Source organism: Dipodomys merriami, unplaced genomic scaffold (assembly GCF_024711535.1).
Source record: "Dipodomys merriami isolate MVZ:Mamm:240054 unplaced genomic scaffold, mDipMer1.0.p SCAF_249, whole genome shotgun sequence".
Taxonomy (NCBI): domain Eukaryota; kingdom Metazoa; phylum Chordata; class Mammalia; order Rodentia; family Heteromyidae; genus Dipodomys; species Dipodomys merriami.
In genome coordinates, this window is record NW_027203926.1 from 852,446 (window position 1) to 880,245 (window position 27,800).

The window sequence follows — 27,800 nt, forward strand, 5'->3', positions numbered from 1 at the left end:
CAATTTACTTTGACCATACCAGTTTTTGCTTCATTTTTAGAAGTACTAAGTTTTAAATTTGGGGCTTTGTTCTTCCTAGACAAGAACTCTATTGATTAGACTATATCCTGTATCTGTCTTTCTACATTGTGCACATTGTTTTACACTCGACATAAATGTGATGACAATTATAAAAAGGGCACTGAAATCACTCCTCCCATTTCATTTTTCAAACCTTCACAATTATGCATTTTACACACAATTTTCCCTTCCTTCTACCTTGCTATGCATCACATGAGAACTACTGTCATTCTTCACCAATGCTGGACTCATTCACAAGAGGAAGCCCCTTGGCCCAGGATTAATTTATTTTTGTAAAGATGCTGTACAGAGGGGTTACTGTTTCATGGGTAAGGTAATGAGTATATTTCATGTCGAACATTGTTACCCCATTCTTTGATTTACTCCTACTATCTCTTTTCTCTCCCACCTCCCCCAATCCTCCCTTCCACAGAAGTTGTAAAGTTCATTTCCAACAGTGTCTTGTGACAGGGGTACCCTGTGTCCTCATTTCAGCATTTTGCCATTCCCCATCCCCAAATTATATAAAAGTATATACAAGATGCAGGGTACCAAAATCAAATACATTGACAACAGGGGACATATCATAAGGGGAAGAACATACCAAAGAAACAAACAAAAGAATCACATAGTACATTAAAAACAACAACAACAAAGAAAAATATCTTGTGTCCATATCTTGGGGTTCATTTTGCTTAGCCTCATCTTATGTGGTCATATGTACACAGCAATTTTTAATCTCATATATTTGGGCCTAGATGCATACACAATCTGTACATGTATCAGTGAATCGTTATGCCTGTTTATATATACAAGATGTATTTATACAGGACAAAAGCATACATTATATATAGTTTTCCATAAAATTGTTTCACTATAAGAGTATATTGAACATGCACTGGAAGCTCATGGCTATAATCCTAGCTACTCAGGAGGCTGAGATCAGAGGATTAGGGTTCCAAGCTAGCCCAGACAGGAAAGTCCAGGAGATTGTTATCTACCATTCATCACAAAACTGCCAGAAGTGGTGTTGTGGCTCAACTGATAAAGCAGTATCCTTGAGCAAAAAGCTCAGGGACAGTGCGCAGGCCCCACATTGATCCCCAAGACCTGCTACTCAGCCCCTAAAAAAGCATTTTGTACAAGTTGCTGTTTTCCTGTTGAAAAATATGCCAGTCAAATGTTCAAGATATGGCAAAATTAGATATGATTGTTTGATATTTAAAATAATACACAAAATAAAAAATTATATTTATGGAGCCCCATGATTTTATTTTTGGTGGAGCTGGAGTTTGCACTCAGGATTCCATCCTTGGTTGGCATACTGTCTTTGGTGTTCTACCACTTGAAATATCCCCGTAGCCTGATTTACTTGCAATTTTGGAGATGAAGTGTCATGTACATTTCTGCTGGGGCTGGCTTCAAAATGCAGTCCTCCAGATCTCAACCCTCTGCGTAGTTAATAATACCAGCAAGTGCCACTGGACCCAAGCTGCATGTTAGGTTTTTAATAATTGTATGCAGGATACAGTATTTAAATCAGGTAACTAGATATATTTTGTGGAACATGCAATATGTCATATATAATTCATCTATTGTAAAACTCTTCAAAACCCTTCTTTGCATCATGACATGAAGAGAAGAGTGGGAATACTCATAGGGAATCAAATATAGTTCATCCAAAATAAAAGATTTTGTTCTATTAGTCCTGAACTAGATTGCAATGGCTTAGAGTTCAGAGCTCTGTGAGTTGCAAACACTATTTGATGAATGAACTCAAAAAGTTACTGCTTAGGGGCTGGGAAGGTGGCTCAGTGGTAGAGCGCTTGCCTTGTATGCATGAGGCCCTGAGTTCGATTCCTCAGCACCACATAAGCAAAAAAGAAAAAACCGGAAGTGGCGCTGTGGCTCAAGTGGTATTGCACTAGCCTTGAGTTGAAGAGCTGAGGGACAGCGCCCAGGCCCAGAGTTCAGGCCCCATGACCGGACCAAAAAAAAAGTTGCTGCTTAGTTTTGTCCTGGAAAAAGAGTTCATTCATCATAAAGAATTTGCAAGTTGTCAAGATGAAAAACACAACGTGGTCCTAACCCTTATTTTAATCAATGGATACTACCATTATGAAACTCTTATTTGTTTTGAAAGTCAGTGATTAACATGAATATTGAAAAACAGTACACACTGAGAGAATTTTTAAATTGTTTTAACTGAAGTTTTTAACTACATAGCATCTTATGAGACTTGGGGTTTATGGGTTATGACCTCATCTCTAGCCCTTTCAGTGCTATATCTTTATCCAAAAAAATGAACCTGAGGCCTGGGTTATAACACGGAAATTATTTTTCTTTAGCCAAAGGTAGACTGAAGGTAGCAGTCAAGTGTCTATATGTATTATTTGTGTGTGTGTGTGTGTGTGTGTGTGTGTGTGTTTGTGTGTGTGTGAGTGTGCTGATGGGTAGTGACACTGGGCTTTTTTGTTCAAGGCTAGCACTCTACCACTTGAGCCACAACTTCACTTGTGGCTTTTTTGGTGGAAGATAAGCTTCCAAACTACCAAGGTTAACTAAGGGTCCAAACCAGGCCCAGGGCCACCTTCACTTCCCCCCTTCACTTCCCATAAGAAAGCCCAAATAATAAAGTTGGAAACATGACACACTAAAGAAGGATCCCCACTACACTGTGTACTAATTCTTAAGAAAACAGAACGAGACAAGATCAAGACAGAAACAGAAAAACCGAAGCCTGCTGTTAGTCAGGATCTACCACCTCAGCAGTTCCCCAAACTCCCTACAGTATGAGAGCCAGATGAGCAGGCCCTGAATTTAAACTTTAGTATTGTGAAAATGAAGGAAAAAATGACATGGTCATAGTATATTGTACACACGTATGAAGCACCTCAAATTGTACAATTGATGTACGCCATTAAATGTACTAGAACAGGTGATTAGTAATATAAAAACATAAATTCATATCTGGCTTTCAGTTGGAAACATATTGACAACAATATTACAGTTTTTATTTAGTATTCACACTAATGTCAAAGAAACGACACGAACCCTAGTTTTTAATGTTTATTCCTGTCTATGTCTGTGTCACAGAGTATTTTCCTCCAGGAGGAGCTGATTCTGGACATTGCTTTTGTTTATTGAATCCACATCTCCCAATCTGACAGGGGACATAAACAAGGAGTTTTCCTACCCTCTTCCCCTTCCCATTCCCAGTGCTTGCCATAATATGAACAACATGGCACTCTATTTTGTTTCATTGCTTCACTGGATTTTGAACAAAGTAGGGCAGTCCAAGAACTACCCAGGCATGAAAAATAATATTTATTATCGGTAATATAGAGAGAAAGGAGTTTGTGTTGTCACAAGGTAATCATTTTTTGGTTTTGTCATACTAGCAAATTAATAAATCAGCATTAGAGAAGTATTAGCGTGTGGGGTGTTGAATAAGACTATTATAAAGCACAGGGGACTATAGCTGTGACAGTGCAGTTACACAGGAAATGGTCCAAAATGGAGAATGGATCTTCCTGGATCTGGAGGAGAGGGGAGATGTGAGAAAGGAGGACAGGAAAGCATCCCTGACAGGGGAAGTTGGTGAGTGATGGCTCAGAGGAGGGAACTGCAGATTGCTGCACAGCTGGAGCCAGACACAGAGCTCTTCTTTACACTGGAATGAAGCTCAGTTGGTATGATGGTGGCAAAGAGGCAAACCCATTCAGAACTGGAGTGATATCGAGGTCATGTGGATCCACGAGAGGTTTCAGGTTGAAGTTCTGTAAAATGGTGGTTAGGAATAAAAACAGCTCCATGCGGGCCAGGCCTTCTCCAGCACATATCCGTTTGCCTGAAATAAAAAAAAAAAAAAGGTCAAAGTAAGAAATAACTCCATGTATGTAAGTGTGAGAGTGTGAAGCACTGCATTTGTAACTGGTAAAAGAAAGTGTCAATGTGTCTTCAGTGAATTACCGAATGCACAGAAAGGAGGAAAGCTGTACAGATACCTGAGAATATGTAATCTTCACTAATACATTTGTTTGCTTTTTAAATCTGAGAATGGTAGAATAGGCACACAAAAACTTGTTAGTCTAACACAGGTGACTAATGCAGAAGAATCTTGAGTTGATAACCACTTTTGTCCTCTCTTCCCTCTTATCTCCTTCTCTATGCCAGGTTGTGGGTTGCCAAATTATTATGTCATTACTCTAATATGTTCCCTGCTAAAGGAAAGAATCATAATTTTGGAAGAACTTTTATCTTCGAAGCATACATTTTTCCTCTGGTTGAGATGAGGATTTAATACAGTCTGTCCTCAACCTTAAGACCTACTCCCATTCCTTCTTTTTCAGTATTATCCTTACTAATCAGAAAGGAATTGTGACCATGTGTTTTAGGATTACCTCTAAACCTTTGTATCTATAGAATAGTAAAAATGTAGGAGTGGAGGACATAGACCTACCCGTGACTCCAAGTGGAATTCATCACATGTAAAATTAGTGGTAGGAAATACTGCTTTCCAAGTCAACTCAGAAGTCAAATCTTGACACCGTCATTAACTACCCATGTGGGGTAAGTTAGTAAAATATCTGAGCCTTATTTTCTTCAAAAATTAAATGGGGATGCTAATAATTCCTTCATAAAATGTTGATGAGAAATTAAAATAAGAATAGATTAGGATTTATAACAATTTTAATCAAAGTTTCATTATTTATTTACAAAAAATTTGAGTCTTAGATTTCAATGATATACTTTGTATATTCTAGAGACATCTATGCTTTTCTAAGAAAACCCATTCATATCGCTCATGTGAACTGTCCCCAGAAAAATAATGAACACTTTTTGTATTTTAATATTGAAAAACCAACTGTCCATTTTATCAGCCTACATAAAATTACAAAGTTTAAGTACTATATCATGATATTCCTTTTGGCTATGATACATTTCCCCTACAGACATCAAGACACAGACCACATTTCATGTCTTTTCTTGTGCTCTTTGTGTCCCTTCAAGCCATAAAATCTTGCCCTCATTCAGCTTCCCAAATATCATATTCAGATTTTCACTGACACTCAAATCATTTGAAAGCATAATTTTCTCATTATTTAAAATGTTTCCCTTTGTGTAAAAAAAAGTGAATTTTTGAAGAGAGATCACTGCCTTTCCCATGGTATCAATATGACAGATGTAAAGCAGATATCAAAGGTCAGGTCAATAGTTGGGTGCCAGTGGCTCATGTCTACAATCTAACTACTTGGGAGGCTGAGATCAGAAAATCGTGATTAGAAGTGAGCCTGGGGTGAGAAAGTCCCTGAGACCCTTACCACTAAAAAGCAGAAGTACAGCTGTGGCTCAAAGTGGTAGAATGCTAGCATTGAGCAACAAAGGTCAGGAACAGGGCCCAAACCCTGATTTCAAGCCCCACAACTGACAATAAAAATAACCCCAAAACCAGACAAATAAAGAAACAAACAAAAAAGACAAAAAGTCACAGTGTCAGTGAAGGAAGGCTGCTCCCTTGTCAGACACACAGCACACATACTGCAGGTGTGGGGATACAATATCCAGATACATGTCTTAGACTGAGTCTTAGAAGAGCTGAGTGCTCTGTGATCATTGTGGGAAATCTACCAATATTTGACAGTTTCTGACAGTTTTGAAAAAAGTGTTCTGTTCTTGTGGTTCTTGACTTTCTTTCTAATGTTCTGCTCTGTCTTCGATCTACTATCTGTCCCTGTTGAAGTACCTTAAATGTCTTAAAATGTTGCTTATGCCATTTTCTGTTTAATAATCAAGTTCAAGAAAGTGACAAATACTTCCTCCACAAATCTTCATGTCTTGTCATCTGTGATGATCTTCCCTCACTGCCCTTTGGTGTTCTTCTGTGCCTTTTGGGAGAGATTCATTCTATAGAGAAGCCTGGGGGTGACAAATGCCACAGAAAGATGTGGGAGGGACCTCTGATGAGATCATCTTTTTCATTGTGAGTGAGGGAAGTCTAAATGAGTTTTACTGTTTAGGCAGAGATCATTATGATATATGTAAAGAAAGAATGCCAGAATTGCTTGCTTTACCTTGTTGAACTTGGAAGAAATGCACAGAGAAACTGAGGTCTCACTAATCTGATCAAACAGTGGAGATGCATCATGAACAGGAAAGTGCATTGGCATTGAGAGTGCTGCTCCTAATCTGGAGCTTCTGGGAAATACGCCAGCCCCAAGGAGGCTTTATGTAAGTTCCCACTGACATCCCCCCCAAAGTTATCCTGAGGTATGGAAATGAAATTGTATTACCTGCTGAGAAAGGCATAAAGTAGTTACTTTTCTTAAAGTTACCACTTTCATCCAGAAAGTGGCCAGGGTCAAACTTGTCTGGATTGGGGAATTCCTTGGGGTCATGCAGCACAGATGTCAGTGATGTCAGTATGGATGTGCCCTGGGAACAATACACACAGATAACATAAGCTAATTAGATAGATAGATAGATAGATAGATAGATAGATAGATAGATAGATAGATAGATAGATAGATGGATAGATAGATAGATAGACAGACAGATAGATAGAGCTATAGATCTACATAGATCGATACATATATATACCTAGATCTGTATAAACCTGTGCATATATATAAACTATACATACATGCAAATATATGTAAATAGAGACTCACACCTGTAATCCTAGATACTGAGGAGGCTGAGATCTGAGGACTACAGTTCAAAGACAGTTCAGGCAGGAAAGCCCATGATGTTGTTATTTCTAATTTGCCACTGTGGCTCAGAGTGGTAAACCACTTGAACATAAAAGGTCAGGGACAGTGCTCAGGCTCAGAGTTCAAGCCCCATATCCCCTCTCCATGACCCCTCCAAAAAAAAAAAAACAGAAAACAAATAGTTAAAATGGCAAAAGATACAATGAGAATCACTCAGTTCATTCTTCTGGTCTATAGGTAATGAAAATTTCCAACCAATGAACTGGCTTCAGAACCAAAAAATATGTATGGAAAAAGGCAAATATTTCCAAAGTTTAACAATTCTATAGCAATAGCATAAAGGATATTGAAGAAGATTAAAGCACAAAGAAGTCAAAATTATGATTGCAAGAAAAATTATTTCAAGTGGCAAAAACTCCCATGCTCCTGGATTGGAAAGATCAACATCGTGAAAATGGCAATACTTCCCAAGGCTATCTACAAATTCAACGCACTATCAATATTCCATCCTCATTCTTCAAGGAAATAGAAGAGGCAATCCAAAAATTCATATGGAACAATAAAATACCCCGAATAGGAAAAACGATCCTCAACAGAAAGAACACTGCTGGAGGAATATCAATACCAAATTTCAAACTCTAATACAAAGCCATAATAATAAAAACAGCTTGGAACTGGCACAAGAACAGACCTCAAGACCAATGGAATAGAATTGAAAACCTAGAAATGAACCTGCAGACCTATAGCCATCTAATTTTCAATAAGGGAGCTAAAAAAATAGAATGGAAGAAAGACATCCTCTTCAGTAAATGGTGCTGGCAAAATTGGTTATCTACATGTAGAAAACTAAAGCTAGATCCTTATAAATCACCCTGCACCAGAATCAACTCCAAATGGATCAAAGACCTCGGAGTCAAAGCAGACACCCTGAAAACTTTACAGGATGGAATAGGAGACACCCTAGGACTCTTTGGCACAGGCCAAAATTTTCTTAATAGAGACCCAAAAACACAACAAATCAAAGAAAGGTTGGACAAATGGGATTGCATGAAATTGCAGAGCTTTTGTATGGCAAAGGACATAGCTAGGAAGATTAATAGAAAGCCCACAAATTGGGAGCAGATCTTCATTAACCATACAACAGACAAGGGTCTCATATCTAAAATATACATGGAACTCAAAAAATTAAATCCCCCAACAACAAATCCTCAAAGAAACAACTGCCCAATAAATAAGTGGGCTAAAGAGTTAAAGATAAACTTCTCTGAAGAGGAAAGAAGGATGGCCAATAGACACATGAAGAAATGTTCAACATCCCTAGCCATAAAAGAAATGCAAATCAAAACAACATTGAGATACCACCTCACTCCAGTTAGAATGGCTATAATCAAGAACTCTAATAACAACAGATGCTGGAGGGGATGTGAACATAAGGGAACCTTAGTGCATTGTTGGTGGGAGTGTAAACTTGTTCAACGACTTTGGAAAGCAGTATGGAGGTTCCTCAAAAGACTACACATAGAGCTCCCCTATGACCCAGCAATCCCACTTTGGGGCATTTACCTAAATGATCACAAACAAGGCCACACTAAAGCTACCAGCATCACTATGTTTACTGCAGCCTTATTTACCAAAGCTAAGATATGGAACCAACCCAGGTGCCCCTCAGTAGATGAATGGATCAAGAAAATGTGGTATATATACACAATGGAATTCTATGCCTCCATCAGAAAGAATGACATTAGTCCATTTGATAGGAAATGGAAAGACTTGGAAAAAATTATATTAAGTGAAGTAAGCCAGGCCCAAAGAAACATAGGTCCCATGGTTTCCCTTATTTGCAATAACTAGTATATGTCTGAGTCAAGCAGAAAAGGTCAGATAAGTTGATGTTAGGGAAATGAACCCTAAGATACGTATTCAAATGTTTTTTTTATTTCATGAAATTGTTTCTAACACATTTATAAGATTATTTCTTTGTTGCTTTGTATGTTATCCCCCCCTATGGTACAACCCCTGCTTTCACTGTATTTGAGGTTGGTGTATTTTGTGGATGGGAAGGGAAAAAAACAAATCGTTTAAATAGGGATACAGGTGGATCCATTGCAACAATGAGCTGTAGAAGTCGTTATATGGAAAAATGAACTTTAAAATTTTGCGGTGGGGAGGAGAATTAGATGGGGCACGGGGGGAGGATCGGATGGAATGGGAAGGGGAAAGAAATGAGGAGGCTACAATGCGTGGTAAGAAATGTACTCATTATCTTGCCCATGTAATTGTAATCCCTCTGTACAGTATTTTCACAATAAAAATAAAAATTAAAAGAAAAATTATTTCAACAAAATGATTTCAATACAATAAAAAGAACAAGTATAAAAATGAGTGAATTTGAAATGGATACAAATAAACAGCTACATGAAGTAAGACAAACAATGCAATATATAAATGAGGAGTTCAATAAAGATACAGAAATATTAAAAATAGTTAAACTAAACTTTTGGAAATGAAAAGCTATATGAATAAAAAGAACTCAATAGAAAAGAGTGAATCAAATTGATACAGACTATCAGGGATCAAGGAAAAAGTAGGTACATTAGAATAATCAGATGAAGAACTAGGTGAAAAGTAAAGTATGAAAAGTTTATAAAAGCCCACCTGGGAAACTTGAAAGGTCAATCCTATGGAACATAGACATAGAGGCTGAAGAAAAGGCCCATGCTAAAACAATAGAAAACATAGTCAGAAAAATGATGTGAGAATATTTCCTAAATGTTTACAATCCAGTTGCACGAGGTATTAGAACAGCAAACAGATCATATCAGAAAAGAATCACTGGAAGACACATTATAGTTAAACATTAAATATTCAGAAACAGTAAACAGTACTGACAGCTGCCAAAGAAAAGCAATGAGTCATCTATGGTGGCAAGCCCATCAGCATAATACCAGATTTCTCAACAACAGAAACATTAAAAGCAAGAAGGGCATAAAGCAATAGAAGGTCAACAACTACCCATCTAGAATACAATGGCTGCTTTTGCTTATCAGTCTTTCCTCCATTCCTGTGCCCCTAATGTCCCTCCTCCAGTGTTTCCATTGCCTGGTATCCATTTTGATAAAAATACGGAATGATTCACAAATTTGAGAGTCACCCTTATGCAGGGGCCATGCTAATCTTCTCTGTATTGTTTTTTACTATATGTGCCGCCTAAGACAGCACCACAGTAAAATTTTAAACACATAAAAAGAAGAAACAGAGGCATTCACACTGTGAGACCACAGGAGGATACTTTGGGGAGAACACAAAGGTTCAATGCCTATGTGCATCTGATCATACAAAGAAATATTTATTGGAATGAACTCCAGGAAATAAAAATGAGGGTTTTTTCTTTCTTTTGCTCTTTTTTGTTTTCTTTCCTCTTTGTTCTGTTTGTTCATTTGTCTTTCTTTGGAGTATAAGGGGAGACACAGAAATGGAGGGACAAAGGGTGAACAAATGCATCAGTGGCACTCACCAGACACTGTTCAAAATGAACTGTACAACTTGTGAATGGGGATGAGAAGGAAAAACTGGGAGAGAGCCAAGGAAGGGGTGGCAGTGTCCAAGAAGAAACCTACTCTACCTGAATTATGTAACTGTAACCCCTCTGCACATCACCTGTATAATTAAAACTTTTCAAAGAAGAAGAATCATTACAGAGAATAGATCTGATTCAAAATATTACCATGTTTATGTTCAAAATTCATATATACATAAGAACACAGGGTAAACTTCCCTAATGTTATTTAAAAAAAACAAATCTATTTAAGATACCAGAATTGACTGTGAAATACCAAGCTAGAAATCTTTTCTGCCAATCATAATGAAACAAAGATGACCACTAAAATCTATTTTGTTTACACTATCCTGGCTACCAGTAGAAAAATTCAACAAAGCACAATTACAGGCACAAGAATCGGAAAAGCAAGTAGAACCTATTAAACAAGATATTATGGTAATACACCCTAAAGTTCCAAACAAATCTACAGAAATTCATTAGCAATGACTAGTAAATTTCATGAGTCCACATTTCATGAGGTCATCAGAATGATTAAAGCAATTATGTTTCTATATATCAGGTACAAATGATAGCAATGGCACCATAAAAATAATAACAATCAAGCCAGGCACTGGTGGCTCATGTCTGTAATCCTAGCTACTCAGGAGATCTAAGGATCATGGTTCAAAGCCAGCCCAGGCAACAAAGACCATGAGTCTCTTATCTCCAGTTAACCACCAGATAACTGGAAGTGGAACTGTGGTGCAAACTGGTAGAGCACTAGCTTTGAGCAAATGAGCTCACGGACAGTGCACAGGCCAACAAGCACCAAGCCAATGAAAAACTAAAATTGTAATAGGCAAAGTGCTATGCATTTAAACAAAGTCTATGAATATATTTGTAATCGACTCTATTGAAAACAAAATATTACTTGGAAAATAAAGTAAGGCATAGGTAAACTGGAAGCATGACTCATTCATGAATTGAAGAAATCAAGGTAACATTTTCTCCCAAAGTTATCTATAACTTTACTGGAGGCATAATATACATCCCAGCAGAACATATTGGGAAATTGATAAATAATAAGTTTTCGTACTCATTTGGTAATACAAAAACTAAGCATAGCCAAAAGATCAAGGAGGAGGACAAGGAGAAGAAAGAGGAATAGAAGGAGTAGGAAGAAGAGGAGGAGGAACAGCAGGAGGAACAGCAACAGGAGAAGGAGGAACTAGAAGAAAAAAAAAAAGACAACAAGACCAAGGAGAAGACCCTAAAACAAAAAGAATTTAAGGGGCAGAACAAAATTGGGATTCACAGTGTGGGACACCAGGGATAATTTTGCCTGGATATACAACCCCAAACTTGCTATACCACAACCTCTCCTGAGCAGCCAACTGTGAGACTTTTGCAGCTCTCTCAGGTGGTACGGAGGAGAGGAATCCTGCAGTGACCTCAAGAACTCAGGCACCCTAGGGAGGCTCAGCAGAAAAGAAACAAGCTCACCTTGGGAATGATGTAGTCGCTGAACTTAATGTCACGGGTCACTGCATGGGGCAGGTTCATTGGTAGGAGATCAATGTATCTCTGGATCTCATGCAGCACAGCATCTGTGTAAGGCATTTGGCTCCTGTCCTGCATGCAGGGGCTGTGGTGCCTGCCAATCACATGGTCAATCTCTTCCTTCACTTTAGCTGGTGAGACATAATAAGAAATGGTGTAACAGGAGGAAAGTGACGCATTGATCACAGTAAGTCAGTGCTAAATAAATTGTGATAGTGAATCTTAACAAGATTTGAAGTAAAAAAAAATTCATATCCCATGGAGTATTAAGACTTCAGCATGTACACACATCATCCTCCTGCTTAGTAGCCTTATAATGAGTTAATCAAGGCATAGAGGTTAGTTTCTTGTTAAGAAAAACACACAAAAAAGACTATTAATGTCATTTAATATAGTTTATATATTGAAGTAAAATACCTTTATTTAGTTTAACCTTTTATTTAACATGTAAGAAGTATATTATCATAGGAACAATATGCTTATAAAACTGTAATAATAAAATATTTTAAAATAAAGGGAATAAAATATTGACAATAAAAGTACATTTTTGAGGACACTATTATCTTCACTTATATCTCTAGATTTCCCAAATCTCCACAAATATGAATGATAATTCATGGGCTAGCCAACATAAATCATTCTAAGTATGACTTTTAAGATGTTAATAAAATAGTCCCATTTTGTTCTAATTCAGAAATTTTTTTGTTGATAAGAAATAATTTTACAACAAAATGACTTTCAAATTCTATTAGTTTATGGATAATAAGTAAATAATGTGTCTTTTAAAAAATGGAGTTTAGTTTTTTCTGTAGTTGATATAAAGAGAAGAATATATTTCACAAATTAAATAGGACATAATTAAGTGAAACAATGAATGAATGTATATTATAGGTACTGACTTTGGTCCAGACACATTGTAATGCATGAAAGGCTTGCTGAATTGAAACAGCTATTTAATTGTACAGCTATTTAATAATAAAAATGAAAATCTTTGTATGCATCTATAGAAGTATCAGCATTAAGTACTTTTGTACAATACATGTAAACTAATAAAAATGCAGAAGAAATGATAGTCCTCAAAGAAAAACAAAAATAAACACTATTTTTTTATTTTTAAATAATTATTATTTAAGCATTATATAAGTAGTGCATGGGCTGGGAAGGTGGGTTAGTGGTAGAGTACTTGCCTTGCATGCCTGAGGCCCTGGGTTTGATTCCGCAGCACCACATAAGCAGGAAAAAACCGGAAGTGGTGTTTTGGCTCAAATGGTAGAGTGCTAGCCTTGAGCTGAAGAGCTGAGGGACAGGGTCCAGGCCCAGAATTCAGGCCCATGACCAGACCCAAAAACATAAAAAACAAAAAAAAATAGTGTATATTTTTGTGTATGCATGTGTACAGTGTACAGTACTACTCCCATTATCAAACCACTTTCTGATGATATCCATATTAGACATCTTAGAATCTGCTTTGGAAAATAATTTTCATTTTCTAAACAAGGATGCTTTTTTTTTTTTCTTTTACTGGACCTGGAGCTTGAATTCAGGGCCTGGGTGCTGTCCTTGAACTTCTTTGTGTTGAATAATATGTACTTTGTGCTCTACCACTTGAGCCACAACACCACTTCTGGCTTTTTCTGAGTAGTTCATTGGAGATAAGAGTCTCATTAACTTTAATACCTGGCCTGGCTTCAAATTTAAATCCTCAGATCTCAGACTCCTGAGTACATAAGAATCACTTTTAGAGAATATTTATTGATACCCTAGCATGTGAGAGTGAAATATGCATTCACATCTCTGTCTTACATATTTAGCCACATCTACAAATAGGCACATAGAGATAAACATGTATGTTTCCCCTTACTTCATTCACAACAATATACTAGATATTACATATCAGTTTTTGAACCAATATTCACAGTTTCAATCATTCTGGCTCAGCAATATTGTTCCCTGGTGGAAATTAGAATTGCATTCCATTTATTGTACTTCCCATTTCTTTCTTATCAGTCAGTTCATGATTTTCTATTTCCTGACCTAGAATTATTTGCAAGTGCACAAATACTTGTGTAAAACATCTAGCAATTCATGGTCAGTAAGTCAGAATTCTGAGACTCTTGTCCATGTCTCCTTCCTTCCCTCTTTGCATTATTGGTTTCTGGTTTGTTCTGATGTGGGTGTTTTCTGAGTTTTTAGCAGCCTCAGTGAGTTTCCGATTACCCATAACCTTACTGTCCCAGTTTCTGGAGTCCATAATTTCCTTGATAACAACAAAAAAGCATTACACCACATTACACGATATTGTGTGATAAAAGAGAAAATGGGGTATGAAGTTTATGGCTGATTTAGAGGTCTACTCTCCCATCTTTTCTCTTTCCTCTTAAGAATTTTTTCTGGGGATTAGGGGGTCCAGTTCTGGGGCCTGAACTCTGGTCCTGGGCACTGTCCCTCAGCTCTTCAGCGCAAGGCTAGCGTTCTACCACTTGAGCCACAGTGCACCTTTGGGCTTTTTTTTCCTGCTTATGTGGTGCTGAGGAATTGAACTCAGGGCCTCATGCATGCAAGGCAAGAGCTCTACCACGGAGCCACCTTCCCAGCCCACTCTTAAGAATTATGATGCAATCCCATCATCTCTTGATATCTGACCTAGTTGTGTCTTTCTGAAACTTGTGATGATCTTCTTTCTAACCCTGGTATTCTGGAATGCTACAACTTTATGCTGAGTGAAGGCTTTTATCTCTTTATTCTGCTGGACACTTCGAAAGAATTTTCTATCAAATTGGTAAAATATGGAGGTTTGTAGAGTTCTTCATTCTGGAAGAATTTCAGGAAAAAAGACAGAAAGTTGTGCATCACCTGGAGGGGATGTGGCCAAAAGGGAACCCTACTGCATTGTTGGTGTGAGTGTAAACTTGTTCAACCACTTTGGAAAGCAGTATGGAGGATCCTAAAAAGACTACACATAGAGCAACCCTATGACCCAGCAATCCCACTTTTGGACATTTACCCAAACAATCGCAAACAAGGCTATACTAAATCTATCAGCACAACTATGTTTATTGCAGCATTATTCACCATAGCAAAGACATGGAACCAACCCAGATGACCCTCAGTAGATGAATGAATCAAGCAAATTTGGTATATATATATATATATATATATATATATATATATATATATATATACCAGTTTTATATATATATATATATATATATATATATATATATATATATATATATATATATATATAACTGGTATATGTCTATGAGAAGCACATAAGGTCAAAACCTATGTACATATGACCATACAAGATGATGCTAAGTGAAATGACCCCAAAGATAGGGACAAAAGAAGTTTTATCTTTTTTGCTGTTGTTTTCAACGTATTTATAATGTACTATGTGATATTCTTGTTTCTTTTCTATGTTCTTCCCCCATGGTATAACCCCTGTCTTCACTGTATTTGATTCCAGTGCCCTGCATCTTGTATATACATTTTTCTAATTTGGGGATGAGAAAGGAAATAACAAAATGCTGAAATAGGATCCAGGTTGACCCATTGTAACAATGAGATGTACAAGACACTATGTTGAAAACCAACTTTACAACTTTGTGGGTGGGGGAGGGAAGAGGTTGAGGTTGGGAGGGAAGGAATGGTAGGGGAAATACAAAGGAAGAGGTAACAATGCTCCATAGGAAATTTACTCATTACCTTTTTCATGTAACTGTAACCCCTCTGTACAGTGTCTTTACAATAAAAGATATATAGAAAAAAAGTTATGCATCAAAAACAAGAGGGCTTTGCCAGGCCTCTCAACTTTATACTTCACTGTCTACCCAAAATTTCTGAGTAGAGAGTTCTTAGTACAGAGAGATAGAGAGAGAAAGAGGGAGAGAGACAGACAGACAGACAAACAGACAGACAGAGAGACAGAGAGAGACACAGAGAGAGACACAAAGAGAGAGAGAGTTTTCTTGGTGTAGAGAGAGTTTTTCTTTTCACCTAAGGAGTGGAGGTGTGGTAAAAATTTAAACATGGAGAGTCTGTTTGCTAAATACTTTTCTATTTTCTTTGATACTTGTTACTTCTAAATAGGAAACTTTATGAGGTTGGGGAGGTGGCTTAGTGGTAGAGTGCTTGCCTACCATGCATGAAGCCCTGGGTTTCATTCCTCAGTACCACATACACAGAAGAAGGCAGATGTAGGGTTGTGGCTCAAGTGTAGAGTGCCAGCCTTGAGCAAAAGAAGCTCAGGGACATTACCCAGCCCCTGAGTTCAGGCCCCAGGACTGGCAAAATAAAAAGGGGAGGGGTAACTTTATGGGAATTTTGGAGACATAGCTTAGTTTTCCTTCCCTCAGAACTTTTCCTGTTACCACATTTAGGTGAAAGCAACATGTGTCTGGCTCAGTTATTTTATCACAATTACATCTACTCTGAGTATCAGAATTTTGGTAGACATCTTATCCAGTTAGTATTCTCTTCTCCTTTTCGTTGTGAGAGGTCTAATTCTCACTTAAATTACTTTATAATTATTTCCTAAAACTTTACATAGTGTTTCCACACCTAAAACTCTATAAATACAAAACAACATTGTAAAAGATAAAAATTACAGATGCCCTTGTAAAATTCTAACTTTACCAAACATAAGTTTTATGGACTTAGATTTCTGAAATTGTAAAATTCCTCTGGTATGGTATCTGTACATTTCTAATGAGAAAATGTTCAGGAATAGAATTTATCTCATACGTCCTCATTAATTCTAGGACTTGTACTTATGCATTGGTGACAAGAGATCTCTTGGGCCTATGGCAGGAATAGAATAGCCACAATGAGGAAAAATGTATAGAAGAACCCATTGTGAAAGCTGGAGTTTTGGGTGTAAAATCAATATGTTATTGTATGTCAATTTATGCTTGAGTCGTTTTCCAATGATTACGTGCCAGAAAATCCAGACACAAGACAAAGTCTTGCTGCTTTTCCTACTACATTATTCTCATCACTTCTCTCTGATTTCCGCTGGATGTTGAGCAGTGACACATACCTGACAAGGCAAATCACTACCAGCATCTTTCCTATATTTTCCGAAGATTTACCTAGGTCTCCCCCTGTGCTCCTACCTGTGACTTGAGGGTGCTTCAGCAGGAGCAGCAGGGAGTATCTCAGTGTTGTGCTCGTCGTTTCTGTCCCAGCACCAAATAAATCAGATGCAAATATTGTCAAACCTTCATTAGTAAATTCCGATGGCTCCTTGTGATTTTCTTGCTCCTAAGATTTGATGCAATTATATTATTTACCAGCACATGTGATGACAGCAAATTCAGTATCTCACAGTGGTATGAAGTTGGAGAGTAAAGGAATAAGAGCAATGCACAATTGACAGTGGGATGGTGACTAATTGAGACTTAGTAAGGCTTCAGGCCTCCTGGCTGTCCTTACTCTAATCTGGTGCTGTGACTGTATTTGAGGTCATGAAACTCATCATTCATTAAAGCTACTAATAACTGAATTTTCTCTAAATATTAAAGGATCAGAAAATTGAATACTGCAAGTAGGAAAGTTAGGGACATAGGTGTTGTAAGCCTGAAACAAAAATCTGCAATTAAAATTTTTTTGCTGTTGATGTGATTGAACAGAGTGTGGGCATTGTCCTTGAGCTTCTTTTCTCAAGGCTAGTGCTATACCACTTGAACCACAGCTCCACTTCCCACTATTTTCTGTTTAATTTGGAGATAAGAGTCTCAAAGACTTATGTCCAGGCTGCCTTCAAACTTTGATCCTTAGATAGATCTCAGCCCCTTGATAGTAGTATTACAAGCATGGCTCCTCTTGCAATTTAAGTTCTTTTTTTTTTTTTTTTGGTCCGGTGGTGGGCCTGAACTCTGGGCCTAGGCGCTGTCCCTCAGTTCCTCAGCTCAAGGCTAGAGCTCTAGCAATTTAACTTCTTGTATGACACATTTGCATATGCTCAATATTGCTTGTGAAAATGCTAAAAGGCAGCAAAACTTAGGAGTCACAAGGAACGAGAATGGGTTCATGAAAACCCGATGAGTCAGCAGATGGGAAGCACCAAGTCAGGTGGTCTAGGGAACCTGAGTAGGAATGACTAGGAATGCATGAGCTGAAGTGACACTAATCATGAAGACAAAACGTGTTCACATTAACTTGTCATTGGAACAAAGGAGAGAGGATGGATGAAGCAGTGCCAAGGACTGAGAAGATGGCCCAAAACCAAGTTGTCAACAAGGCTGCAGTTTTAGATGTTGAATGAGGAAATCATTAAATGGTCAAAATACATCGTTTTCTAACTGGTCCCTGGGCCAACATTAAATCCATCATGCTTTTGTAATCTCCAGATGAGTTGCAGTATTTCTAATAATATGTAATTAAAGCAATGAAAATGAACGGATCCTCTCAACATTTGTACTTTCTTGGAAATGGTCATCTCCTTTGACTATATCAACATCACATGCTTTGAAAGCTGGTCAAGTTAAACAAACTTTGGTAATATCTACTTTATGTACTTTTCTATGATCATCAAACTACAGGTAATCTTAAATCTTGAGGTCAACTTACTCTAGAATAATATGTTCAAACACCAATATTAAAGCGTCCATCTGTCACAATAAATTTGGAGAGTTAATAGTTGCGGGTCACATAGGCTATTATACTCTAGGCTGCATAAGTGTTGAAAAATTAATGGAATTCTAAATGAATGAAAATTTAATGATTCCATGTCATGGATTAAAGCACTATTTTTATCTCATATGCTATCATCATGCAGGAGAAGTTACTACTACTAATATAAATAAAAGACAAGAGAGTCTGTCATGAACAGATCTACCATGTAAGAAGTGCTAAAGGGAATCAGCTTTCAAGTAGAAACTAAAGCATATTCAACAATAAGTTCACACCAAGTCAAGAAATACATATCCTGGTTAAATACAAGCAAACAGAAAATATGAGTGTTAATTATAATGAATGTTAATTATATGGTATTTTTTATTCAACCTCTTTTTATATTATATGCGTTTTTTTGGTCTGTTGTGGGGCTCGAACTCTGGGCTTGGGCTCTGTCCTGCTCTTCAGCTCAAGGCGAGCAATCTACCGCTTGAGCCACAGCACCACTTCCAGTTTTCTAGCTGGTTTATTGGAGTTAAGAGTCTCACCAACTTTCCTACCTGGGATGGCTTTGAACCTGGGTCCTCAGATTTCAGACTCCTGAGTAGTTAGGATTACAGGCGTGAGCCACCAGCGCCAGGCTACACTTTTTTTTTAAGGGAAATATAGGAGGCAATAATCATAGATGAATTCTATGGATACCCAATGTATTAAATATGTAATGTGTGACAAAAAAAGAGGGGGGAGGATTAAAAGTATACTCAGACACTAATTCACTCTAATTTCACACTAGACTGACATAAGTGTGTTATAGTAATCCCATGGTACATTATAAGGATTCAAACTTTGCGTAGTTGATTGAAATATATTATATATGTATATATCATGTATTATACATATGTATATAATATATATGTATAAAATATGCATTATCTATATGTATTTTACATATATGTTACATATATAATATACTCATTATATGTTTATGTGAAAAAACATAAGGGAAACCTCTAAAATCTATATAAAGAAGATGAATTAGTAAACAAACAAAGGAGGTGAATTTGACTAAATTACATTATACGCTTTTGTAACATATCATAATAGAAGCCTTTGCACAATAAATTTGATAATAATAATGTGAAAAGCATAATAAAATGATATTGTGATATATATTTTTAAATACCACAATTGAAAATCCCTTATAAGGAAGATTAACCATGACCAATTAAGGATTATTCCAGAATTATTTCTTCAAAACCAATTCTGACTTAGAGAACATGCATAATATTCACATATTCTATTGTATACAGTATATAATAATGACACCCATCTTTATAATGACACATATTTTGCAGGGAAATTGTTTCTATTCACCTGCCATGGGCATTCTGCTTCTCCTTATTATATTATTTTATATAAAAAGAGTAAATGTATCCTAATTACTTGAGAAATTAATTTTGTTTCCCAGGATGCTTAGTGTAGCTTCCTTTACATAACTGATAACTTGCTTTTTCAAGCACTGCTGGTCTGATGGTTTAAACATCTCCAGTAACACATACTAATTAATATGCCACAGAATGCTCAAGGATTCAAATAAATGTAATTTTTGTCATTTTACCTGTTTCTTTTTAATCAGAAAACAATCAATCAAGTCTCTTGGATTGTTAACATCCAGTGATTCTTCATGATCATTTATTTTCTTCAAAAGGTAGCTATTTGAATCACCACAATTTTTTAGGAATGTTTTATGACTTCCTGGTAGATAATCAATGAGATCAGGGAAAAGGTTGTAGATCTAAATGCAAAAGTAATAAGTTATGAAATATAAATGCATATACATACTATATACATATTATAGAAAACTTGGCTGCAAATAAAAATGACACATGGCTTCCACCTTGAAGGGAAATTTTGCTGGAACATATAAAATGAGTGGGGTTCAAGGATGCCCTAAAATTCAGTCTCATGATATAGTATCTAACCTCTCTGTGATCACATAGTTATTAACTTTTACAGAGTTTAAGCCATGCCAAACTCCATAAAACATTGTGAAGATTTTTATAGTTCAATTTTCTCATTTCTCCCCAGGCTACTTCATCATCTAGGATCACAGTGGAATCAGCAAACACTCTGACTCTACTCAGTGATTCCTAGTAGTTCCTATTGTTGCAAATATGCTTCCTTTCTGAGGAAAAATACTTCTGCTCAGTAATAGCATGAATATGAGATATCTGAAAACAAACCTGTGGGACATGTAAGCTTTCAGTAAGCACCTGGATATCCACTGATCCACCAGGCATCTCTCAGGACCTGAACAAAGCAATTTATAGGAAAATCCCTTTGGGATTTAATGGAAAATATCAAATTAATTGCTTGAGTTCATTAGCTTGAGTAAATCCTAAAGATTTAGACATGTTTCTCAGCTGATCACTTTATATTGTTTTTCTTCCATTTCTATTATTATAGGTTAGCTGTCAAAAGTTCTCATTTTGACATGTCCATATATAATAAAATGCATTTTTTCTTTTGGTGCCAGGACCAGGATTTGAATTCAGAACCCCAGACTCTTGCTTGGCTTTCTTGGTCATGACTGACTATTTTTGCTGACTATTTGGGAGATGGATTCTGTCAAACTTCTCTACCCTGGCTTGCTCAAATCCTTGATCTTCCAGGTCTCACTCTCCTGAGTAACTAACGTTTATCTATGAGCCAACCAGGCCCAGCTATACAATACATCTAGATGACACCATATATCTAGGCTCCTCTGCTACTCTCCCTCATCATTTCCTTCCCTGCTTCCAAAACCAATTTCAACAGGCTTCATTTTGGAACTGCAGAAAATGAACTAGACCCATATCTATTTTCCTGAAGTAATATCAATTGCAAGTTGATCAAGGACCTTAATATAAAACCAGAAACTTTGAAGCTACTACAAAAATAGAACAGAGAAAATGCTAGAATGTGTGGTCATAGGCAGTAACTTCCTGAATGGCACTCTACCATTCATTAGGTCGGACTGTTGGGTCCAGGTGTTCACCTTACTAGTGGTTCTTTAGTTAATTTGGATCTGTTGAAAAAAAAAAAAAAGACAAGTGTTTTCTTAGGAAGAAAAGATCTTGGCTTCACCTGCATCCATGGTGAGCTCAGAATCTTGACATTCTCCCTGCTTTTCTCCATCATGTTCAGGAAGTTCTGGTCTTTATAATCAAAACGATTCTGGAAAACAATGGAGCAGATGACATTGCAGGGAGCACAGCCCAGGATGAAGGTGGGGTCACAGGGTGAGCCTGAAGAGTCAGAAACAAATGAAATATGCATATGAAATACTGTACTCAGCCTTTGTCATCTTTACCATTTTATTACTGTTTTACTTGTCAATTCCTCTAAGAGTCAAATATCCCATTTGAATTAAACCTGCTTATCTTTTACCTGGAGTGTGAGTTGGCCAGTACCCCAATTATAACATAAAACAAAAAAAATCTACAGTTCTGATTTCTGATTGGAAAACAACCCAATTCTGAAACAGAAAGGACTTAATGGAGCCGTTAATATCGCTCTCTAAAATAGTGATATAAAGCAGCTCCCACCCTTGCTTTTCCTCAACTCCTCCACGAGGCAGCATGCTTCCTCTTGAACACGCTCTTCAATGCTCCTCTTCCCCATCCCAAAATTCCGCAAGGTCATGAGTGAAAAGTGCCTCATCTCTCTCCATGTGTGTCCATTGCTGAAAGCAATTCCTAAATGAGGGGAATAAAAAACATGGATGGAGAAGTCAAGCAAGGAAAAGGAAGCCGACAGATGGCAGGTACAGGGATGGCCAAACTTTGGCTCTTTTCCCATCCTCCTTATCCACACATTCTCTGCCCACACACAAATATACACACACATGCATAGGTACACTTACCAAGGCCTCTGTTAGCTTTTTCAGCCCATGGGAGCCTGCCTCTTCCAGAGAACTCCTCCCCATGGGCAATCAGAGCTTCCTTCACTGCTTCATATCCATGCAACACCACAGTGGGCTTCATGCCCAAATACAGAGTGAACACAGGGCCATAGACTTCTGAGAACTGGAAAATGAAAAGAAAAAAAATACTAGAGAAAGAGGTCATTATTTGTTCCCAGAGTGAGCCTGAGCAAAACTGATATCATCATTGTATTTTTTATGCTTCTTTATTTTGGCAAACAGAACTTAAAATATTTGCAAAGATCATATGTTATAAAGGAGGTTTACTATAGCTGTCACTTGGAGATGGCCTATAATGTGCCATGCAATGGACGGGGCAGTTGATACAACATTAGCATTCATCTTCACATCAACACACACAGAAGGCTTGTCATGATTCACAAAGAACAAAACAAAGGTCTGTGGATTCTAAATTCATTTCTAAAGCCCCATTGATAATGCTTATTGGACATTCCATGCTTAAGATATGTTTAATTCTCATTTGTACTCCTAACCAGTGTCAGATTACTGCTTTCAGATAACCTCTGAAGCTCTTACTGGTGAGAATATTACTTCCTTTGGCAAACAAGAGAAACTGCAGTTTTAATTCAGCACAGGTGTTTCTATAGGCAAGTGCAGTTTGGGATCTATCGGAATTAGAAGCAGAGGGTGGGCCCCGCAGAGGCTGCCCTAGTACATGAAACATCCTCCCAAACAATTTCTCACCCAGCAGCATTTTTTGCTCCAGACAAAGTTTTATGCAAAAATCCAGGTGGACTCTGATACCTTCAGTATCCCCTAAATGGTCTCATGTATTTATGTTCTCTCATCCTCACAGATAGTTCCTTTCAATCAATCACAGCTTCTCAGAGAAGTTAGCTTTCATGATTTAAAAAAATCAATGTCTAATATGCTATATGACTTTTTGAATCAAACAATTAATCACAGAATTTCCTTACCATGGAGTTTCAGGAAAAAAAATCATCATAAATTTGACTGTCTAACTAAGATGGGGAGAACCATCCATAACATTTACAATTTTGTGACGGAGACTAAAATAGACATTAACTCCTCACATAATATATTACTTCATTCCGTGATTAAAATACAAACTGGAAAAGTCACAAGCATCTTACACTTTTTACAAGGATTTTGTTTTATGATAATAAATCATGCTAATCTACCTTCAGCAGTATATTTAAAATATGGTTTCATTAATAGCTGTCTGAGACCATTGGGCAAACATGAAGAGTACTTGCCTTGGTCAGAGATTTAGTGATGTCTTTCATATCAACCTGCAGTATATTTCCTATAATTGGGAAAGGAGTGGGGCCTGGAGGGAGCTTCCTTCTCCCAGAGTTCTGTCTCCATATTGAAAAGAGAAGCAGACAGGAGAGACCCAGCACCAGTGCAACTACTGGAACCATTGAGGCCTTCTCTTCTTCTGAGAGTACTGTGAGCTTGCAGGGCAGACCTTTTATAATGCTCCCTGAGACTGTAGTTGTGCCTCTTTAATGCTTTAGTCATGAATTAGATAGAAGTTTACTTTAATCTCTCTTCTGATTTGAATTTGTCCTGATGGTAGAGGTAAAAGTAGAATGACCTGTACACATGTCCCTCTTTCCAGAGGGCACAGAGGCAATTGTGATTTGGTTGTACTTGTTAGTGATCAAATATGGCTAGTTAAAATTCAAACCTGCCTTCTTTCAATGTTCAGCTATGGTTGAGAAGTATTAAAGTCAACAACTTGAACATTATTCAAACATGGTATTCATTTAAAAAAAAATTTTGTTGCTATTCTAAGGTAGATGTACAGAGGGGTTACAATTACATAAGTCAAATAAAGAGTATTTTTCTTGATTCTCAGATTAGTGACAAGTTGGGAAGTTTGGGAAGTTCATGTATTTTCCAGGAAATGTGTATTTAAACTTGTTTTTTGCTCTATTCAACACTTCCAGATGTGTTGTCACTACTGTGACTCTTCAAGAAGTTGGTAGACTTGTCCATTTTTATTTCTTAGCATCAGTCGTGCATTTTGAAAAGCCAAATATATATTGAGTACTGACCAAAAGTTGCAGGTCCTTAACCATTATACAACAGAAAAATGGAAAGCTCATTATTATTTTTCTTCTTCTAGTGAGGTAAGGGAGGATCAGGAGTCAGAACTGTGGATGCCACGTGGCTCATAGGTGGAAGAGCTAGGGTTTCAAGGAGATGTCTCATGGCCATTGCCATACACCATGGCTTCCTGAAGAACAGTCCTGGAATTCTCTTGCCACCACTGCAGCATTGAAACTTGCTCAGTATAACTGAGGTAAAAGCCTTCGTCATGTGATTTAGTGGTGCAGTAGGAGAAATGACAGCATTTCTGCTTTTCATTCACAACCAGAAAAGCTATTATGCTGATTTTGGTCTCTTTTTAAGGAAAGGAAAATTAAACAAGATACAATGTTTGCATAAATCAACATGTCAACATGAAAGCCTCTTATATAACTCATTGATGCCAATAAATAATACACAGTAAAGAAGGGACAGTATAAAGAGTAATAGTCACTGAATTATGTGGACATAATTGAGTCATCATGGATCATAAGGATATCAAAACTCAAGTAAAATACAACCACAGTATGCAAAACTGAAAGACTCAAATACAACTAAATTAACATATAATGTTTGGAAAGTAATGCATAACTAAAGGCATGTTTATAAGGATATCATATTTGTTCTAAATCGACTAGAGCAGATAGTTTTAATTTTAATTTTTGGTGGTACTGAGATTGAAACTCAGGCCTTACACTTACAAGTGCAAGGTACTATAACACTTAAGACACACCTCCATCTTTGCTTTAGTTATTTATTCAAAAAATAGAATTTTATATTTATGCTCACTAAAGCTATCATAATCTTCCTACTTAGCCCTCCCCCAAGCTGAAACTACAAGCACACACCCCCATGCCTGAGGTAGGGTTTTGCTATTTGCTCAAGTTGGCTCATTACAGTCCTCTGAATCTTTGCTTCCTAAATGGCAGGTGCCCCTAATAGGATTACAGGCCTGAGCCACTATACTTGGCCTCTTTTCTTCCTTTGTATGAAAAATTAAGACTTGTTAAAATCCAGTTGCCTATCATTGTTTCAGCCTGGTATATAGGGATTTTGATATCTTATATAACCATTTTTTTCTCATTTTTCCTTGCTTGCCATTAAATTGTTCCCTTTTAGTGCTTAGAAACGGAATATTAGATATTGAGGACATTGGTGAAAGTCATAAATACCAGTTAGTTGAACTGAGCCTAAAACACACATTTCCTTAGATTCTATTTCTGTCTTACATTAGCTATGACATCTACATACCTTTCCTCCAGAGGAAGACATTCAATTCAATTGTGTTTACGAAAAATAATTGCTTTTGACAAGATACAAACATAATGGGGACCCAAATAGGCAAATTAGAAGTAAAACTCTCCCTCTTTGCAGATAACATGATCTTGTATTTAAAGAATCCCATAGACTCCACTCCCAAATTACTCAAGCTGATTCAAAACTTTGGCAAAGTAGCAGGGTATAAAATTAACTCTCAAAAATAAATGGCTTTTCTGTATGCCAACAATGAGAAAAGTGTGGCTGAAATTACAAAAGCAATTCCATTCGTAATAGCCCCCCCAAAAAATACCTAAGAATTAACTTAACCAAAGAAGTGAAGAACCTCTATGATGAAAACTTTAAAAACTTGAAAAGGGAAATCAGAACAGAACTTAGAAAGTGGCAAAAACTCCCATGCTCCTGGATTGGAAAGATCAACATCGTGAAAATGGCAATACTTCCCAAGGCTATCTACAAATTCAATGCGATACCTATCAAAATTCCAACCTCATTCTTTAAGGAAATAGAAGAGACAATCCAAAAATTCATATGGAACAATAAAATACCCCGAATAGGAAAAACGATCCTCAAAAGAAAGAGCAGTGCTGGAGGAATATCAATACTAAATTTCAAACTCTACTATAAAGCCATAGTAATCAAAACAGCTTGGTACTGGCAGACCTCAGGACCAATGGAATAAAATTGAAAACCCAGAAATGAACCTACAGACCTATAGCCATCTAATAGAAGAAAGACAGCCTCTTCAGTAAATGGTGCTGGCAAAATTGGTTAACTACTTGTAGAAAACTAAAGCTAGATCCTTATATATCACCCTGCACCAGAATCAACTCCAAATGGATCAAAGACCTCGGAGTCAAAGCAGACACTCTGAAAACATTACAGGATGGACTAGGAGAAACCCTAGGTCTCCTTGGTGCAGGCTGAAATTTTCTTAATAGAGACCTAGAAACACAACAAGTCAAAGAAAGGCTGGACAAATGGGATTGCATGTAGTTGCAGAGCTTCTGCATGAAAAAGACATAGCTAGCACGATTAATAGAAAGCCCTCGGATTGTGAGAAGATTTTTTGTGGGGGGGAGGAGTGGGTGGAGGGGGTGGGGGAAGATGGGAAGGAAGGGGAAGGGGAAACAAAGGAGGAGGCAACAATGCTTGATAAGAAATGTACTCATTATCTTGCCCATGTAATTGTAACCCCTCTGTACAGTATTTTCACAATGAAAAAAGAAATGAAAAGTATACAAAAAATTGATTTTGTTCTTAATCAGTAACATTCCAATAAATATGCCTTCAGTTAATAATTAATAGAGTTCAGAAAAGTATGCATTTATAACCTTTAGAGTTTGAGTGACCTACATAGCTCTAAATGAAAAAAGTATCACACCACCTTCTTCTGCATAAAAGAAGCTCAGTAGTTTTGATGCATCTTTTTGTACACTGAGAAATAGATGCCCCTTCTTTTTTTCGTCTTCCTTCTGGTGAAATGAGGATCCCACATGACCTTTTCCTCTTACAATGATATGAACAATCTTTGAGACCAAGTAGTCTGAATATTATAAAAACACGGTTTTTTTTCCCCCTAAGGAATGAGCACATGGTGACAAAGTAAGATTAGAACCAAATGACTGGGTGGCTTTGCCACAGATCACTTTCACCTATTTGTGAAAATCTTCTCTTGGCCTGTATTCATTATCACTTTTCTATTCTACCATTATGACAAATACTTGAGTTCTGTACATGTGTCATAAGACTTGAAGATAAGTCCACTCTACTCAGCCCTCTGACTTTCCTCTCCCGCAGTACACACACTCTGCCAGCCACAGGCTCAGTGCTTGGCTAGACCATGACTTAGGGCTTCTGACCACTGCCCTCTTCACTACTTGAGCCACTGAAACTTCACTGTAGGTCCATGTCAGGCTTTCTCCCTGTCCACCACCAACTCTTCTGTTTATATTTCACCCAAACACTGTTAAAAGCTATCCCAAGATTC

General features: G+C 37.2%; 1 protein-coding gene and 1 non-coding gene across 7 annotated transcripts; both read right to left on the minus strand.

Annotated features, from left to right (window-relative positions):
- Positions 1-3,728: 3,728 nt before the first annotated feature.
- Positions 3,729-23,859, minus strand: LOC138836085 (cytochrome P450 2C5-like). 6 transcript variants are annotated; one of them, XM_070034572.1, is made up of 9 exons: positions 23,692-23,859; positions 22,394-22,556; positions 22,079-22,226; positions 21,616-21,748; positions 20,108-20,284; positions 16,989-17,136; positions 11,815-12,002; positions 6,354-6,495; positions 3,729-3,910 (listed from the first exon to the last, which is right to left on the minus strand). In XM_070034572.1, exons 1-9 carry the CDS (start codon positions 23,857-23,859, stop codon positions 3,729-3,731), a joined length of 1,449 nt encoding a protein of 482 aa, XP_069890673.1. The 6 variants fall into 6 exon arrangements, with proteins under 6 accessions (XP_069890673.1, XP_069890672.1, XP_069890671.1 ...); XM_070034571.1 differs by having other exon boundaries at positions 16,989-17,133; positions 21,616-21,776; positions 22,077-22,226; XM_070034570.1 differs by having other exon boundaries at positions 21,616-21,776; positions 22,077-22,226.
- LOC138836125 (U6 spliceosomal RNA) lies at positions 9,890-9,992 on the minus strand. Its single transcript, XR_011374908.1, has one exon. It is a non-coding gene; the product is annotated as a U6 spliceosomal RNA (small nuclear RNA).
- Positions 23,860-27,800: the final 3,941 nt, after the last annotated feature.